At 47.3% G+C, this 19,460-nt stretch overlaps 1 protein-coding gene across 1 annotated transcript in view; it reads left to right on the top strand.

The window, feature by feature from the left end:
- LOC309557763 (uncharacterized protein) overlaps positions 1–19,460 on the top strand; it is a 228,439-nt gene that overhangs the window by 22,872 nt on the left and 186,107 nt on the right. Inside the window, exons 7-8 of the mRNA XM_082260528.1 lie at positions 10,348–10,501; positions 17,513–17,657. Of these exons, the coding sequence (XP_082116654.1) occupies positions 10,348–10,501; positions 17,513–17,657 (299 nt within the window). The remainder of the gene's footprint in view (positions 1–10,347; positions 10,502–17,512; positions 17,658–19,460) is intronic.

Raw genomic sequence — 19,460 nt, 5'->3', positions numbered from 1 at the left:
TGTATTGGACAATTATGAGTTACTGTTTTATGCCTGTTCTCTTTTTGTTGTGTTTTTTTTTTGTTTTGTTTTTTTTTTTAGGGATGGATGGAAGGTGTTATACCTGAAGGGTTTCACATGTACTGTCACTTTAAGGCTGGCTCCACCCAGGAGTGATGACAAGGGTCAAGGGGCAGAGTGGCCATCTTAGACACATGTAGAGATGTATTGATATACAGAGCTGTCCTGTAATGCTGTACAGAGAGTCCTGAATAAACATCCATTGTTCCAGACCAGAGTCCTGTGTCTCTCACAACAAGGAGAATATAACAGGATCTATACTGGTATGGACTGGGTAATGTGTTAGGATGTATACTGGTATGGACTGGGTAATGTGTAGGGATCTATACTGGTATGGACTGGGTAATGTGTTAGGATCTATACTGGTATGGACTGGGTAATGTGTTAGGATCTATACCGGTATGGACTGGGTAATGTGTTAGGATCTATACTGGTATGGACTGGGTAATGTGTTAGGATCTATACTGGTATGGACTGGGTAATGTGTTAGGATCTATACTTGTATGGACTGGGGAATGTGTAGGGATTGTTGTGGAATTTTTCCTCAGGTACAAAATACCTGTTACCTGTTAGTCAGTGATACCAAATCAGACAATATATATATATATAATGAAATCAGAATAAGACTCAGTGATTGAATCAAAAATGACCTGGTTTTATTACAGCAGGCAAGAGTTTAAATACACTAAATGACGTACAGAAAATGGGTTTGTTAATAAAAATGACGTACAGAAATGGGTTGTTATTAGGGTTGAGCGGACACCTAGATGTCCGTGTTCGACGGGTTCGGCCGAACTTTAAAAAAAAGTCCGGGTCCGTGTCCCGGACTTTTACCGAACTTTTCCCGGACACCGAACCCCATTGAAGTCAATGGGGACCCGAACTTTAAGGCACTAAAATGGCTCTAAAACACCAATGGAAAGGGCTAGAGTGCTGCAAATGGCAGCAAAACGTAGTTAAGAGCATGGCAAGTGCTCTGCAAACAAATGTGGATAGGGAAATAACTTAAAACAACAAAAAAAAACAGAAAAATAAAACAATGTTCTTCATCTCTGAAGGACGAGGCCCATATGGAGTAGGAGGGAGGTTGAGGTGGTGGTGGATGTGGCGGTGTCATAGGCGTGCGCACAGGGTGTGCCTGGTGTACCTGGGCACACCCTAATCACCTAGGGCACATAGCATTATCGCTCTGTTTGCCAGTGAGGAGATGGGAAAGATCTCCCTCGCACCTGCTCTGCTCTATTTCTCTTTGCCAGCAGGGAGAGTAATGTATCGGGGCCATGTACATGTAGGCAAACACATGCATGTGTATTTCAACTTTGGGGTGCACACCCTAATGCAATAGGCTGCGCACACCTATGGGCGGTGTAGGTGGAAGCGGCGGTGGAGGAGGACCAGGGCCGGATTAAGAGCATCATGGTCTTGGTGCTGAGGATTTTGAAGGGCCTTAAGGGCCGTGCCTTGGCATGCACCCAGAGGAGGAAGGGTGCAGCCATGCATGCCTAATTCAACATGGGATGCTGTCTCTGAAGCCCATAAACACATCCATGCATCGGCAACTGTCCCTCCTTGTCCGGCCTTCGTGCTGTGTGGGGAGGTTCTGAGGGTGCTGCCTGGGGAAGCGAGCATAGAAGCCAGACTTCTGTGTTTACAAGTGACAGAAGAGCGGTCACAGTGAATATGGCCAACCCGGGGCCTATATAAAAGGTAGGGGCCTGCATGGAGCTGCAGCTCCAATAGCCCCTACGTTAATCTGGCCCTGAGGAGGAGGACGAGGTAGCCAACACTGCTTCTTTTCACAAATTTTAAATGAGGGTACACCCCAAAAGAGTGAGAAAGAGCAAAAATGGAACAATGGCTGGGTAAGGTCGGTATCCATTGCTATTCTGCACAAGGTACGGAAAAGTCCCGTGGGATCCATGCCTGGTTCATTTTAATGAACGTGAGCTTGTCCACATTGTCTCTGGACAGGCGGCTGCGCTTGTCTGTTATAACACCCCCAGCCGTGCTAAATACCCGTTCAGATAATACACTGGCTGCAGGGCACGCCAGCACCTCCAAGGCGTAAAGGGCAAGCTCAGGCCATGTGCCCAATTTGGAGACCCAGAAGTTGAAGGGGGCAGACCCCTCATTCACTACATGTAGGCGTGTGCACACATACTGCTCCACCATGTTGGTAAAATGCTGCCTCCTGCTAAGACGTTCCATCTGAGCTGCTGGTGCTGCTGTTTGTTGTGGCGTGCTGACAAAGCTTTTCCACATTTCGGCCATGCAAACCCTGCCTTCTGAGGTGCTGGCGGTGCCCTGGTTGAGTTGGCGACCTCCTCCTCCTCCTCCTCTGCCTTGTGCTTCCACTGTGGCCCCGCTGTCAGATGGGAATGCCAGCAGCATCGCGTCTACCAGCGTGCGCTTGTACTCGCGCATCTTGCGATCGCGCTCCAGTGAGTGAATTAAGGATGGTACGTTGTCCTTGTAACGGGGATCCAGCAGCGTGGCCACCCAGTAATCAGCACAAGTTAGAATGTGGGCAACTCGGCGGTCGTTGTGGAGACACTGCAGCATGTAATCGCTCATGTGTGCCAGGCTGCCCAGAGGCGACGAAAGGCTGTCCTCTGTGGGAGGTGTATCGTCCGTGTCCTCTGTATCCCCCCAGCCACGCACCAGTGATGGCCATGAGCTGGCCTGGGTGCCACCCTGCTGTGAACATGGTTCCATCTCCTCCTCCAGCTCCTCCTCCTCCTCATCCTCCTCATCCTCCAGAACTGTGCCCCTGCTGGACAATTGTGTCCCTGGCGTTTGTGTGTGCAGGAACTCACCCTCGGAGCCCCTTGCGAATGACTGCCCTGAAAGCCTTTGAAATGTTACCTCTTCATCCTCCTCCTCCTCCTCCTCATCCTGTGCCACATCCTCTTCCATCATCGCCCGAATTGTTTTTTCAAGGAGGCATAGAAGTGGGATAGTTAAGCTGAGAACGGCGTCATTGCCACTGGCCATGTTGGTGGAGTACTCAAAATAGCGCAACAAGGCACACAGGTCTCGCATGGAGGCCCAGTTATTGGTGGTGAAGTGGTGCTGTTCCGCAGAGCGACTCACGCGTGCGTGCTGCAGCTAATACTCCACTATGGCCTGCTGCTGCTCGCACAGTCTTTCCAGCATGTGCAAGGTGGAGTTCCACCTTGTGGGCACGTCACATATGAGGCGGTGAGCGGGAAGGCCGAAGTTACGCTGCAGCCCTGCCAGGCGAGCAGCAGCAGGGTGAGAACGCCGAAAGTGCGCACAGACGGCCCGCACTTTCTGCAGCAGCTCTGACATATCGGGGTAGTTTTTAAGGAACCTCTGCACCACCAAATTCAGCACATGCGCCAGGCAAGGGATGTGCGTCAAACCGGCTAGGCCCAGAGCTGCTATGAGATTTCGCCCGTTATCGCACACCACCAGGCTGGGCTTGAGGCTCGCTGGCAGCAACCACTCATTTGTCTGCTGTTTCATGCTCCTCCACAACTCCTGCGCGGTGTGTGGTTTGTCCCCCAAACAGGCAAGTTGTAAAACTGCCTGCTGTCGTTTAGCCCTGGCCGTGCTGAAGTTGGTGGTGAAGGTATTACGCTGTCCGGATGAGGAGGCGGTAGAGGATGAGGTAGCGGAGTAGGATGAGTTAGGAACAGGAGGCAAACTGAAGCGCCCTGCAATCCTCGGTGGTGGAAGGACATGTGCCAAATTGCTATCCGCCTCAGGCCCATCCGCCACTGCATTTACCCAGTGTGCCGTTAGGGAGATATAACGCCCCTGACCGTGCTTACTGGTCCACGTATCGGTAGTTAGGTGGACCTTGGCACAGATGGCGTTGCGCAGTGCACACCTGATTTTTTCCCCCACTTGGTTGTGCAGGGAAGGGATGGCTTGCCTGGAAAAGTAGTGGCGGCTGGGCACGACGTACTGTGGGACAGCCACCGACATAAGCTTTTTAAAACTGGGCGTCTCCACCAGACGGAATGACAGCATTTCAAAGGCCAATAATTGTGAAATGCTGGCATTCAGGGCCAGGGATCGCGGGTGGGTAGGGGGGTACTTCCTCTTCCTCTCAAGTGTTTGGGAGATGGAAAGCTGAACGCTTCCACGGGACATTGTGGAGATGGTTGTTGGTGACCCAGGTGGTGGTGTTGCTGACAGATCGTCTGTTTGCGGGGTGGCAGGTGCCGGTATGACTACAGAGGTGGCTGGAGCGGCCGAGACTGCAGCAGAAGAGGAAGCAGGATGAGCCAGAGACGTTTCTTGGTTTTGAAGGTGTGTACTCCACTGCAGCTCGTGCTTTGCACTTAGATGCCTGATCATGCAGGTTGTGCTCAGGTTGAGAAGGTTTATGCCTCGCTTCAGGCTCTGATTGCACAGGGTGCAAACCACTCGTGTCCTGTCATCAGCACATTTTCTAAAGAACTTCCACGCTAGAGAACTCTTTTGAGCTGACTTTGGTGCGCTCGTTCCCTTGCTGCGTTGGGCAGTAGCAGGCGTAGTGTCTAGGGCACGGCCGCTCCGCTTCTGCACCCTGCTCCCTCTTCTGCTGTGCTGGTGGCTCTGTGCGACCACCGCCTCTTCCTCCAAACTACTCAGGTCACCTGCATGACCTTCATTCCATGTGGGGTCGAGGACCTCATCGTCCTCCACATCATCTTCCACCCAGTCTTCACCCCTGCCCTCCCTGTCGGTCTCCACAATGCTGAACGCCGCAGCAGTTGGCACCTGCGTTTCGTCATCATCGGAGACGTGCTGTGATGGTCCTTCCATGTACTCATCTTGAGAAATAAGTGGTTGGGCATCGCTGCACTCAATCTCTTCCACTTCTGGGGCAGGGCTAGGTGGATGGCCCTGGGAAACCCTGCTGACAGAGTCCTCAAAAAGAATAAGAGACTGCTCTATGGCTTGGGGCTCAGACTGCTTGCCTGATTTGCAAGGGGGTGAGGTGAAAGACGGTTGGACATTGGCTGCAGGTGCCAACTCTGACCTTTATGCAGTAGACTGGGTGGGAGACAATGTGAAGGAACTGGAGGCACTGTCAGCAGCAAACCAATCTACTATCGCCTCTCTGTGTTCTGGCCTCATCACTTCTAGAGGCGTATGATGCCCTACCAAATACTGATGCAGGTTCTGTCGCCTACTCACACTTGAGGAAGGTGTTTCACTTGTGCGTGTAGCTGGCACAGATCGACCACGTCCTCTCCTTGCAACAGGAGCTCTACCAGCAGCACCACGACCCAGGCCACGGCCCCTATTTGACGCTCTCCTCATATTTCTGAAATTTAAGATCTTGCCCTAGAAAGGTCTTTATTGAATAGCGGAACAAAAGAACAACAGTATCGCACGGGTGTATCTCACAGTCAAATATGCAAACTATGCCGCAATTTAATGTTTTTTACACCAAATAGCGGAATAGGATAAAAAACTGCGTATCTCACACGTACAAACACAGACTAGGCCCGATTAAATTTTTTCCTACCCTAAAGGGAGGATGAGGAAGAGGAGTATGGAACAGGCAGCACCCTCAAATCTTCAGAAGTATGAGATGAACCCCAAAAACTTGGAAAGGTGGATCTCACACGTACCGACACAGACTATTCCACAATTTAATTGAGCCCCAAAGGTTTTTATTGAATAGCGGAATAGGAAATATGATAAAAAAAAAGTGTATGTTTTTCACACGTACAGAAGCACACTAGGCCCCAATTACTATTGTTTGTACCCCTAAAAGGATGGATGAGGAGGAGGAGGAGTATAGAACAGGCAGCACCCTCAAAGCTTCAGAAGTATGAGATTGTGTTCACTGTACCCCACAAAGATTGTGTTCACTGTACCCCACAAAGATTGTGTTCACTGTACCCCACAAAGGTTTTGTTCACTGCACCCCACAAAGATTGTGTTCACTGTACCCCACAAAGGTTTTGTTCACTGCACCCCACAAAGATTGTGTTCACTGTACCCCACAAAGATTGTGTTCACTGCACCCCAAAAGGATTGTCTTCTCTGCACCCCACAAAGATTGTGTTCACTGTACCCCACAAAGGTTTTGTTCACTGTACCCCACAAAGATTGTGTTCACTGCACTCCAAAAGGATTGTCTTCACTGCACCCCACAAAGATTGTGTTCACTGTACCCCACAAAGGTTTTGTTCACTGCACCCCACAAAGATTGTGTTCACTGTACCCCACAAAGGTTTTGTTCACTGCACCCCACAAAGATTGTGTTCACTGTACCCCCCAAAGATTTTGTTCACTGCACCCCACAAGGATTGTTTGTCTTCACTGCACCCCACAAGGATTGTCTTCACTGCACCCCACAAGGATTGTCTTCACTGCACCCCACAAAGATTGTGTTCACTGCACCCCACAAAGGTTTTGTTCACTGCACCCCACAAAGATTGTGTTCACTGCACCCCACAAAGATTGTGTTCACTGTACCCCACAAAGATTGTGTTCACTGCACCCCAAAAGGATTGTCTTCTCTGCACCCCACAAAGATTGTGTTCACTGTACCCCACAAAGGTTTTGTTCACTGCACCCCACAAAGATTGTGTTCACTGTACCCCACAAATGTTTTGTTCACTGCACCCCACAAAGATTGTGTTCACTGTACCCCACAAAGATTGTGTTCACTGTACCCCACAAAGGTTTTGTTCACTGCACCCCACAAAGATTGTGTTCACTGTACCCCACAAAGGTTGTGTTCACTGCACCCCACAAAGATTGTGTTCACTGTACCCCACAAAGATTGTGTTCACTGCACTCCAAAAGGATTGTCTTCACTGCACCCCACAAAGATTGTGTTCACTGTACCCCACAAAGGTTTTGTTCACTGCACCCCACAAAGATTGTGTTCACTGTACCCCACAAAGGTTTTGTTCACTGCACCCCACAAGGATTGTCTTCACTGCACCCCACAAGGATTGTCTTCACTGCACCCCACAAAGATTGTGTTCACTGTACCCCACAAAGATTGTGTTCACTGCACTCCAAAAGGATTGTCTTCACTGCACCCCACAAAGATTGTGTTCACTGCACCCCACAAAGATTGTGTTCACTGCACCCCACAAGGATTGTCTTCACTGCACCCCACAAGGATTGTCTTCACTGCACCCCACAAAGATTGTGTTCACTGTACCCCACAAAGATTTTGTTTACTGCACCCCACAAAGATTGTGTTCACTGTACCCCACAAAGATTTTGTTCACTGCACTCCAAAAGGATTGTCTTCACTGCACCCCACAAAGATTGTGTTCACTGTACCCCACAAAGATTGTGTTCACTGTACCCCACAAAGGTTTTGTTCACTGCACCCCACAAAGATTGTGTTCACTGTACCCCACAAAGATTGTGTTCACTGTACCCCACAAAGGTTTTGTTCACTGCACCCCACAAAGATTGTGTTCACTGTACCCCACAAAGGTTGTGTTCACTGCACCCCACAAAGGTTTTGTTCACTGCACCCCACAAAGATTGTGTTCACTGCACCCCACAAAGATTGTGTTCACTGTACCCCACAAAGGTTTTGTTCACTGCACCCCACAAAGATTGTGTTCACTGTACCCCACAAAGATTGTGTTCACTGCACTCCAAAAGGATTGTCTTCACTGCACCCCACAAAGATTGTGTTCACTGTACCCCACAAAGGTTTTGTTCACTGCACCCCACAAAGATTGTGTTCACTGTACCCCCCAAAGATTTTGTTCACTGCACCCCACAAGGATTGTCTTCACTGCACCCCACAAGGATTGTCTTCACTGCACCCCACAAGGATTGTCTTCACTGCACCCCACAAAGATTGTGTTCAATGCACCCCACAAAGGTTTTGTTCACTGCACCCCACAAAGATTGTGTTCACTGTACCCCCCCAAAGATTTTGTTCACTGCACCCCACAAGGATTGTCTTCTCTGCACCCCACAAAGATTGTGTTCACTGTACCCCCCAAAGATTTTGTTCACTGCACCCCACAAGGATTGTCTTCACTGCACCCCACAAGGATTGTCTTCACTGCACCCCACAAAGATTGTGTTCACTGTACCCCCACAAAGGTTTTGTTCACTGCACCCCACAAAGATTGTGTTCACTGCACCCCAAAAAGATTGTGTTCACTGCAGCCCACACACAGAAAAATGGATGTGGATCACTGACACCTGCCTATCTCCTATCCCACACCACACAGCAATATCGATTGTAGTTTGTAGAACACACTTTCCCTAAAATTCAGCAGACTCTGTCCCTAACAGGATTGAGAAGAGATCGTAGATCAGGAGAACTAAGTGCAGACCCCACCCCACACAGCAATATCGATTGTAGTTTGTAGAAGACACTGACCCTATAATTCAGCAGACTCTATCCCTAAAATGCCTACAACTCGCCCTGCCTAAACACTCCGACCTGTCCCTCAATTCTATCCGGACACAAATGGTTTTTTCCTGCCTATCTTTCCCTAATCAGCAGCCAGCACGTTGATGTGTGCTCTGTCCCTGATCTAAGCAGCATAATGACGCCGCTGCGGCTGCCTAGAACTTATAGACTTGGTCACATGCTTCAGACGGCCAATCACAGCTACTGAGACATTTGCAGACATGGCTGGGATGGCTTAAGGCACACCAGTTAAACGATTGTTGATTGGCTGTTGAAAGCCCGCCATGAAAAGAGCGCCAAAGCATGCAAAACCCGGAAATAAAACGACCGAACACGGATTTTTACCCGAATATACAGTAAAGTGTCCGTGTTCGTGTTCGGGTAACAAAAATCCAATTATTCGGTACGAACACGAATAATACAGTCCGTGTTCGCTCAACACTAGTTGTTATTAAAATCTTTTGTCCAATCAAGGTTAACAATTAATTTTTAGTAAGCATTGGGTTAATCTATATTGTGATTTATTTGTCATAAGGGAATTTCCTTCGGTGATGCTCATCAGAAGGTTCCAAAGGGGCTTTTAGAAGATATTGTTGGCTCTGCGGTCAACCTGTCCAGACAGAGTTCCCCTTATGACAGATCGTTGCGGGTAGAACCATCTCAGCTGATATATATTTTTAGCTTTTTCAAGCTCAGTGACACATGTAAAGAAATCAAAGAGAAATGAGATTAATTAACTCAAAGACATTTTGTTTAAGTCAACCATTTTGAATGCCAATCAAGGCATCCTGCAAGTAGCAGCAAGGTATCCTGTAAAGGCCAGTAAGGTATCCAGAAAATGAGAGAAAGGTATCCTGTATATGCCACGTCAGGATCTATACTGGTATGGACTGGGTAATGTGTAGGGATCTATACTGGTATGGACTGGGTAATGTGTTAGGATGTATACTGGTATGGACTGGGTAATGTGTAGGGATCTATACTGGTATGGACTGGGTAATGTGTTAGGATGTATACTGGTATGGACTGGGTACTGTGTTAGGATCTATACTGGTATGGACTGGGTAATATGTTAGGATCTATACTGGTATGGACTCGGTAATGTGTTAGGATCTATACTGGTTATGGACTGGGTAATGTGTTAGGATCTATACTGGTATGGACTGGGGAATGTGTTAGGGTCTATACTGGTATGGACTGGGTAATGTGTTAGGATCTATACTGGTATGGACTGGGTAATGTGTTAGTATCTATACTGGTATGGACTGGGTAATGTGTAGGGATCTATACTGGTATGGACTGGGTAATGTATTAGGATCTATACTGGTATGGACTGGGTAATGTGTTAGGATCTATACTGGTTATGGACTGGGTAATGTGTTAGGATCTATACTGGTATACTGGGGAATGTGTTAGGGTCTATACTGGTATGGACTGGGTAATGTGTTAGGATCTATACTGGTTATGGACTGGGTAATGTGTTAGGATCTATACTGGTATGGACTGGGTAATGTGTTAGGATCTATACTGGTATGGACTAGGTAATGTGTTAGGATCTATACTGGTTATGGACTGGGTAATGTGTTAGGATCTATACTGGTATGGACTGGGTAATGCGTTAGGATCTATACTGGTATGGACTGGGTAATGTGTTAGGATCTATACTGGTATGGACTGGGTAATATGTTAGGATGTTACATTTTAGTAGCTGTCCTCTATTGTTTATGCTGCAAATCTTTACAACAATGCCAAGAAAATGATTAGCTTCCATGTAAAGATTTGAAAGTCTCAGCAAATATTACTTTATGGTAACTTCTGCAATAATAACTCCAAATATAAACCAGCTGAACTGCACAGTCCCTGTATGTTATTCCTGGCCTTACCTGCTCATTGTGTTATGTTTCCCTCCTCAGAACGGAGCTCTTTGTCCCTGGTAGCGGGGCCCGAGATAAAGCTGTGAAACTTCTCATTGTGATAACTGATGGACAGACAGTCGGAGATGACAGACGTCTGGAAGATTCAGCCAATGAGGCCAAAAAAAAAGGCATTGTGTGCTTCGCCATTGGGGTAAACATCTCAGAAATGTACAGACTTTCCATGTGTCCAATCTATAGGATAGCAGTTGTAGAATGGTGGTGACCTTCCACTGCCTAGTCATCCCCACCCAGTACAAATTTTGGGTTTGTCTTCTTGGTGGAACGTTGGTGGAACCTTGGTGACAGGTACTCTTTATGGAGGGATCGGGGGGAATGTGACAGTAATAGGAGTGACAGGTACTCTTTATGGAGGGATCGGGAGGAATGTGACAGTAATAGGAGTGACAGGTACTCTTTATGGAGGGATCGGGGGGAATGTGACAGTAATAGCAGTGACAGGTACTCTTTATAGAGGGATCGGGGGGAATGTGACAGTAATAGGAGTGACAGGTACTCTTTATGGAGGGATCGGGGGGAATGTGACAGTAATAGGAGTGACAGGTACTCTTTATGGAGGGATCGGGGGGAATGTGACAGTAATAGGAGTGACAGGTACTCTTTATAGAGGGATCGGGAGGAATGTGACAGTAATAGGCAGTGACAGGTACTCTTTATGGAGGGATCGGGGGGAATGTGACAGTAATAGGAGTGACAGGTACTCTTTATGGAGGGATCGGGGGGAATGTGACAGTAATAGGAGTGACAGGTACTCTTTATGGAGGGATCGGGGGGAATGTGACAGTAATAGGCAGTGACAGGTACTCTTTATGGAGGGATCGGGAGGAATGTGACAGTAATGGGAGTGACAGGTACTCTTCATGGAGGGATCGGGGGAAATGTGACAGTAATAGCAGTGACAGGTACTCTTTATGGAGGGATCGGGGGGAATGTGACAGTAATAGGAGTGACAGGTACTCTTTATGGAGGGATCGGGGGGAATGTGACAGTAATAGGAGTGACAGGTACTCTTTATGGAGGGATCGGGAGGAATGTGACAGTAATAGCAGTGACAGGTACTCTTTATGGAGGGATCGGGGGGAATGTGACAGTAATAGGCAGTGACAGGTACTCTTTATTGAAGGGATCGGGGGGAATGTGACACTAATAGGCAGTGACAGGTACTCTTTATGGAGGGATGGGGGGGAATGTGACAGTAATAGGAGTGACAGGTACTCTTTATGGAGGGATCGGGGGGGGAATGTGACAGTAATAGGCATTGACAGGTAGTCTTTATGGAGGGATCGGAGGGGAATGTGACAGTAATAGGAGTGACAGGTACTCTTTATGGAGGGATCGGGGGGAATGTGACAGTAATAGGAGTGACAGGTACTCTTTATGGAGGGATCGGGGGGATGTGACAGTAATAGGAGTGACAGGTACTCTTTATGGAGGGATCGGGGGGGAATGTGACAGTAATAGGAGTGACAGGTACTCTTTATGGAGGGATCGGGGGGAATGTGACAGTAATAGCAGTGACAAGTACTCTTTATGGAGGGATGGGGGGGGAATGTGACAGTAATAGCAGTGACAGGTACTCTTTATGGAGGGATCGGGGGGAATGTGACAGTAATAGGAGTGACAGGTACTCTTTATGGAGGGATCGGGGGAATGTGACAGTAATAGGAGTGACAGGTACTCTTTATGGAGGGATCGGGGGGAATGTGACAGTAATAGGAGTGACAGGTACTCTTTATGGAGGGATCGGGGAGGAATGTGACAGTAATAGCAGTGACAGGTACTCTTTATGGAGGGATCGGGGGGAATGTGACAGTAATAGGAGTGACAGGTACTCTTTATGGAGGGATCGGGGGGAATGTGACAGTAATAGGAGTGACAGGTACTCTTTATGGAGGGATCGGGGGGAATGTGACAGTAATAGGAGTGACAGGTACTCTTTATGGAGGGATCGGGGGGAATGTGACAGTAATAGGAGTGACAGGTACTCTTTATGGAGGGATCGGGGGAATGTGACAGTAATAGGCAGTGACAGGTACTCTTTATGGAGGGATCGGGGGGAATGTGACAGTAATAGGAGTAACAGGTACTCTTTATGGAGGGATCGGGGGAATGTGACAGTAATAGGAGTGACAGGTACTCTTTATGGAGGGATCGGGAGGAATGTGACAGTAATAGGAGTGACAGGTACTCTTTATGGAGGGATCGGGGGGAATGTGACAGTAATAGCAGTGACAGGTACTCTTTATGGAGGGATCGGGGGGAATGTGACAGTAATAGGCAGTGACAGGTACTCTTTATGGAGGGATCGGGGGAATGTGACAGTAATAGGAGTGACAGGTACTCTTTATGGAGGGATCGGGGGGAATGTGACAGTAATAGGCGGTGACAGGTACTCTTTATAGAGGGATCGGGAGGAATGTGACAGTAATAGGAGTGACAGGTACTCTTTATGGAGGGATCGGGGGGAATGTGACAGTAATAGCAGTGACAGGTACTCTTTATGGAGGGATCGGGAGGAATGTGACAGTAATAGGCAGTGACAGGTACTCTTTATGGAGGGATCGGGGGAATGTGACAGTAATAGGAGTGACAGGTACTCTTTATGGAGGGATCGGGGGGAATGTGACAGTAATAGGAGTGACAGGTACTCTTTATGGAGGGATCGGGGGGAATGTGACAGTAATAGGCAGTGACAGGTACTCTTTATGGAGGGATCGGGGGAATGTGACAGTAATAGGAGTGACAGGTACTCTTTATGGAGGGATCGGGGGGAATGTGACAGTAATAGGCGGTGACAGGTACTCTTTATGGAAGGATCGGGGTTCCAAAAGACCCCGAAATCTACATTTTTGAATACTGACAGTTTTCTAAATTCGGTGACTTTTGCCGCCGAGTAACCCGGACGTGACGTCATCACGCCACTTTCAGGTTACTACATCAGAGACCCGATCAAAGCCGAATTCGGCTTTGATTGGGACTCCAACCAGCCGGTGGACGTGCTGCCTGGTTGCTCAGGTCTTCCGTTGGGACAGGAGACTCGGGCAGAGCCGCGGAAGCATCCCCTCCCGCTCACTGGGATAAAGGCCGAATGGCTCCCGAGCCGCATCAGCTGTTATCACCTGAAAGCCAACCGCCGGCTCTAAATAATGGTACCGGAATGATGCCTCTAGCTGCAGGCATCACCCCGGTACAACCACTTCTCTGAGAAGACCTAGGGCTACGTCGATTTGCGAGAAGTGGCTAAAAGAACAAAATAACAATTCTTAACCACTTACCGTATATCAACGTAGGGCTACGTCGGTAAACTTTGCGGGGGTATACCAGGATGATGCTAGAGGCATCGTGGTTTGAAGCCGACGGTCGGCTTTCCGTCGGTACTGATCGATGCGGCTCAGGAGCTGCTCGATCGTTACCCGGGGGGCGGGAGGGGACGTCCCCCCCCTCCCGCCACCTTCCGGTGGGATGGAAGCCCCGAGCACCCAGCTGGCACGTCCGCCGGCTGGATGGAGTCCCGATGAATGCCGGGAACGGCATTGATCGGGTCTCCGATGACGTAACCCGGAGGAGGCATCCATGACGTCACTTCCGGGTTACTGTGCTGCAAAAGGCGGCAGTTTTAAAAAACAGCTGTATGCAAAAATGCCGTTTTCGGCGTTTTGCATACAGGGAAGTGTAGTGGAGGGGTTTGGGGTCTTTTAGACCCTCGATCCCTCCATAAAGAGTACCTGTCACTACATATTGGTGTCACAAGGGATGTTTACATTGCTTGTGACAGCAATAAAAGTGATCAGATTTTTTTTTTAAAAAAAACCTGTAATAAAGTTGAAAAAAAATAAAAAATAAATAGGAAAAAAAAGAAAAATTTAGCCGCCCCCGTCACAGTTAGCTCACGCACAAAAATAAACGTATACGCAAGTCGAGCCGCGAATGAAATCGCTGTTCAAACCCCACATGTGAGGTATCGCCGCGATTTCCAGAGTGTGAGCAATAATTTAAAAAAAAAGAGCTACACTCTAACTCTAAACTGGTAACCGTTAAATAAATTTAAAGCGTCGCAGATTGAGATCTCTATTGACCGTAGTTTGTCGCCATCCCACGGGGGGGCGCAATTTTAAACCGTAACATGTTGGGTATCTATTTACTCGGCGTGACATGTTCTTTCACAATATACAAAAAAAATGGGCTAACTTTACTGTTTAGTATTTTTTAAATGCAGTGAAATGTGATTTTTCAAATTTTTTCCAAAAAAATGGCGTTTTAAAGACCGCTGCGCAAATACCGCGTGACAAAAAATTTTGCAATGACCGACATTTTATTCTCCAGAGTCTTTGCTAAAAAATATATATATAATGTTTGGGGGTTCTAAGTAGTTTTCTAGGAAAAAATACTGGTTTTAACTTGTAAACAAAAAGTGTCCGAAATAGGCCTGGGGCTTAAGTGGTTAAAATAGAAACAATAAACATAATCAAGTACCCGTAACATAAAGTTTGCCGGTCCTGGGAGGCACCAAAGAACCAAATTCGGGTTGGGTATCTGTGTTACGTCTTAATGATCCACAGCCGCACAACACCGGCTCGGGGACAAACACTTCACCGCTTCACCACAGATATCTCCTTGTTACCACTTCCAGTTAATCCAACTGGGATGGCAACGCCTCCAAAGACCCCAACCGCCACAACTTGAAACAACAGTCAAACAGCAACAATCCAGGGCGGGGATTCCTTCTTTTCCGTTGCTCCAGAGGGGTTTGCAATGCTAGGAGATCACCTTACTGCATCCTCCCCTCCCCCCCCCAGCAGCCCCACCTACCCCTGCAAGCCAGCCAATGCCTTTAACAGCTTGCCGACCGCTACACGACTATTTACGTCGGCAGTCAGCCCCTCACAGGCAAAGCGACGTGGGGCTACGTCGCTAGCCTGTGAGGGTCTAGGGAGCAAGCAAGCGCCGCCGGAGGCGTGGTCACGGACCCCCCCCCCGCGCGTGTGCCCGGCGGACCCGATGTCCGCCGGTCACTCGCGATTGTCCGTTAGAGCGGGAGAAAGGCAGGCGGCTAATGTAAACAAAGCCGCCTGTCATTCTCCCTTGTGTAAGAATGGAGATCATACGGTTCTACTATGTAGAACCGTTGATCACTGTTCTTACACCTCAAGCCACAGCCAATCACAGTTAGAATCACGCCCCTAGGGACACACATAACCCCTCCCTCTCAAAAAAAGTTAACCCCTTCACTACCAGTGTCATTTTACAGTAACAGTGCATATGTATAGCACTGATTACTGTAGTAATGTCACTGGTAACCCCAAAAGTGTCAAAAATGTCAGTCAAGGGTCCGATCTGTCCACAGCAATGTCGCAGTCCCACAAAAAAAATCGCAGATCGCCGCCATTACGCGTTAAAAAAAAAAAACAACAAAAATGACAAAAATCTTTCCCTTTGTTAGTAAACGCAATAACTTTTGCGCAAACCAATCAAAATACGCTTTTTGCGATTTTTTTTTTTACCAAACATATGGTAAAAAAAAAAACTTGGCCAAAAATGTTAAAAAATTTAAATTTTTTACTTTTTTTGGGGGGGAATTTCATTTAAAAAAATGTGAAAAATATTGTTATTTTTGCAAAATTGTCGCAATTTTTTTGTTTATAGCGCAAAAAGTAAAAATCGCACAGGTGATCAAATACTTTTGACACTGTCCCACATAGAAGACTTATCAATAAACTGCAGTCATTGATCATGGACTCCCATATTGTTGAGTGGATTAGGCAGTGGCTGAGTGACAGACAACAGAGGGTTGTAGTCAATGGAGAACATTCAGAACAAGGTCATGTTACCAGTGGGGTACCTCAGGGATCTGTACTGGGACCAATTTTGTTTAATATCTTCATAAGTGATATTGCAAAAGGCCTCGATGGTAAGGTTTGTCTTTTTGCTGATGACACAAAGATATGTAACAGGGTTGATGTTCCTGGAGGGAAACGCCAAATGGAAAAGGATTTAGGAAAACTAGAAGAATGGTCAGAACTCTGGCAACTGAAATCTAATGTGGATAAGTGCAAGATAATGCACCTGGGGCGTAAAAACCCAAGGGCAGAATATAGAATATTTGACACAGTCCTGACCTCAGTATCTGAGGAAAGGGATTTAGGAGTAATTATTTCAGAAGACTTAAAGGTGGGAAGACAATGTAATAGAGCAGCACGAAATGCCAGCAGAATGCTTGGATGTATAGGGAGAGGTATAAGCAGTAGAAAGAGAGAAGTGCTTATGCCGCTGTACAGAACACTGGTGAGACCTCACTTGGAGTATTGTGCGCAGTACTGGAGGCCATATCTCCAGAAGGATATAGATACTCTAGAGAGAGTTCAGAGAAGAGCTACTAAACTAGTACATGGATTGCAGGGAAAAAATTACCAGGAAAGGTTAAAGGACCTTAACATGTATAGCTTGGAAGAAAGAAGAGACAGAGGGGATATGATAGAAACTTTTAAATACATAAAGGGAATCAACTCGGTAAAGGAGGAGAGCATATTTAAAAGAAGAAAAACTACCACAAGAGGACACAGTTTTAAATTAGAGGGGCAAAGGTTTAAAAGTAATATGAGGAAGTATTACTTTACTGAGAGAGTAGTGGATGCATGGAATAACCTTCCTGCAGAAGTGGTAGCTGCAAATACAGTGAAGGAGTTTAAGCATGCATGGGATAGGCATAAGGCTATCCTTCATATAAGATAGGGCCAGAGACTATTCATAGGATTCAGATATATTGGGCAGACTAGATGGGCCAAATGGTTCTTATCTGCCGACACATTCTATGTTTCTATATGTTTCTATGTAAATACCACCAAAAGAAAGCTCTGTTTGTGGGAAAAAAAAGGACGTCAAATTCGTTTAGGTACAGCGTCGCACGACCGCGCAATAGTCCGTTTAATTCACGCAGTGCCGAATCGCAAAATAGGCCCTGGTCAGGAAGGGGGTAAAATCTTCCGGGGCTTAAGTGGTTAAGTGACCACCCATAACAATCCTGTTGTCCTAACCCTGGCCTTCCCTGATTCCTCCGTCCCCCCTGGTATGAGGCCCTGCGTTTCAGGCCTGTCTATATGCTGGCAGTATGGGAGTTTCAGTATAATATCCCATATTTCACCCACAGGTTGGAAACGCCTTCGAGTCTCAAGCAGCCTCTAAAGAATTACAAATCATTGCATCATCCAGTGACCGGATCTTCAGAGTCACCGACTTCTCTGCCCTCTCTCAGTTCCAGAAGACGTTGCAGGAGAAGATCTTCGCCATCGAAGGTGCCGTTCCCAGGTTTTTGCAATATAAATACATAAATTATTTTTTCATTTAAGATCTGTTGTTACGTTTTATGTTTTATAAGAGCACGGTGTATAGAACTGGTCAGATTAGGTCATAGAGAATCTCTGTGAAGGTTCTCATCTATTTCCGTCATGGTGGATCTAGTAGTAGTAGTTGGCCACATTCACCTGGACTTGTTCCGAAATGTTGAAGACGTTTTACAGATTTTCTAAACAGCTTCCTCAGTTCTAATGAGGGTCAGGAACATACCCCAATGTTCAAAGCCACACCCACATAGTGGGGAAATAGTTTGGAAAAAAATAATGATTGGCTCCCCTGCAGATTGTGTAAGTTTTCCCCCTTACATAGAAATGGGGGGTGTATAATTTTTATCATAGGTGTATTTTATATGATAGAGACAGAATATCAACCAAAAATCCAGAAATACACATGATACAAATGTTATAAATGGAGTTGCAGTTCAGTGAGTAAAATAAGTATTTGATCCCCTACCAATCAACAATAATTCTGCCCCCACAGACTACAGTAGGTGCTCATGTGGTACACAGATTAGTCCTGTCATTGTAAAAAGGAGTTCCTAACGACAACTCGTTATGTGTATAGAAGACACCCGCCCACAGAATCTCTTTCTTCCATTCAAACCTCAGGGCGCCATCAGGGGGGTACAGCCAGTACTCCTTTATGGGGCCCCGGCACATAGGGGGGCCCGGACAGCAGGAAGATCGGTAGGATGACAGCATACCTCCCAACCTGGGCAGGACTGTCCCGCTGTACAGAGGTTTTGTCCGGCATAATTCTGGTGATAAATGTTACCTTCCGGCAGCAGTGGGAACATTTAGAACAGCCAGGGATTGGCTAACAAACCAGCTGGGTGTGTACTATGAGGCCACAATGAGAGACTGCACCTGTCAAATTCATGCTGTGATGTCGGTAATGGGCGGGACTGCTACTCAGACCCGCCCCCTGTGTCAAGCAACACGTGCATAGGGAAGAAGGAGAAGGAAGATATGGCAGCCAGCAACAGAAAGGTATTTTGGAAAGGTAATCATTTGGAAGATGGGGGACCTTTGGGAAAGATGAGGGCAGAGGAGAGGTGTGTGTGTTGCAGAGGTTGTAGCAGCTGGGAAGAGGTGCAGTGCAGAGGCATTTACGTACATTCGCTACTATGTACAGCTTGGTATGGCACTACTCCCGATTTTTAACATTGTCCTCAATGGAGAATCTTGGTCAGCTTGGTATAGCACTGCTCCCTGTCTAACATTTGCATCTATGGGAAATCTTGGTCAGCTTAGTAAGGCACTACTCCCTATCAAGCGCTCTCCTGAACCCTGTGCATAATGCACTCCAGAACCCTGCATTCTGTATCTAGCATTCTCCTGAATGTATTGCTGACCCTTGCACTCTGTACGTAATGCATTCCTGACCCCTGCACTTTGTACGGGGATGGGGTTGTGAATTTGTGGAGGGATTTGGGGGGTTGCGCTGTGAGGGGTGATTGGGAGGGATTTCTGCTAGGAAGAGGGATTGGGGGAGGGGGTGATAATATAATTTTGATATTTTCGGTTGAAGGGGGGGGGGGGCCCTGTCAGGTAGGCTGTATGGGGCCTCGGGATTTCTAGCGGCAGCCCTGCTCACCATCATGGGCAAGACCAAAGAGCTGCCAAATGACATCTAGGACAAGATTGGAGACCTGCATGGGGCTGGAATGGCTACAAGACCATCAGCAAGAAGCTTGGTGAGAAGGAGATAACTGTTGGAGCAATTATTGGCAAATGGAAGAA

Source organism: Pelophylax lessonae (assembly GCF_965119305.1).
Source record: "Pelophylax lessonae genome assembly, chromosome: 6".
NCBI lineage: Eukaryota > Metazoa > Chordata > Amphibia > Anura > Ranidae > Pelophylax > Pelophylax lessonae.
This window is presented reverse-complemented; position numbering and strand designations above follow the sequence as displayed.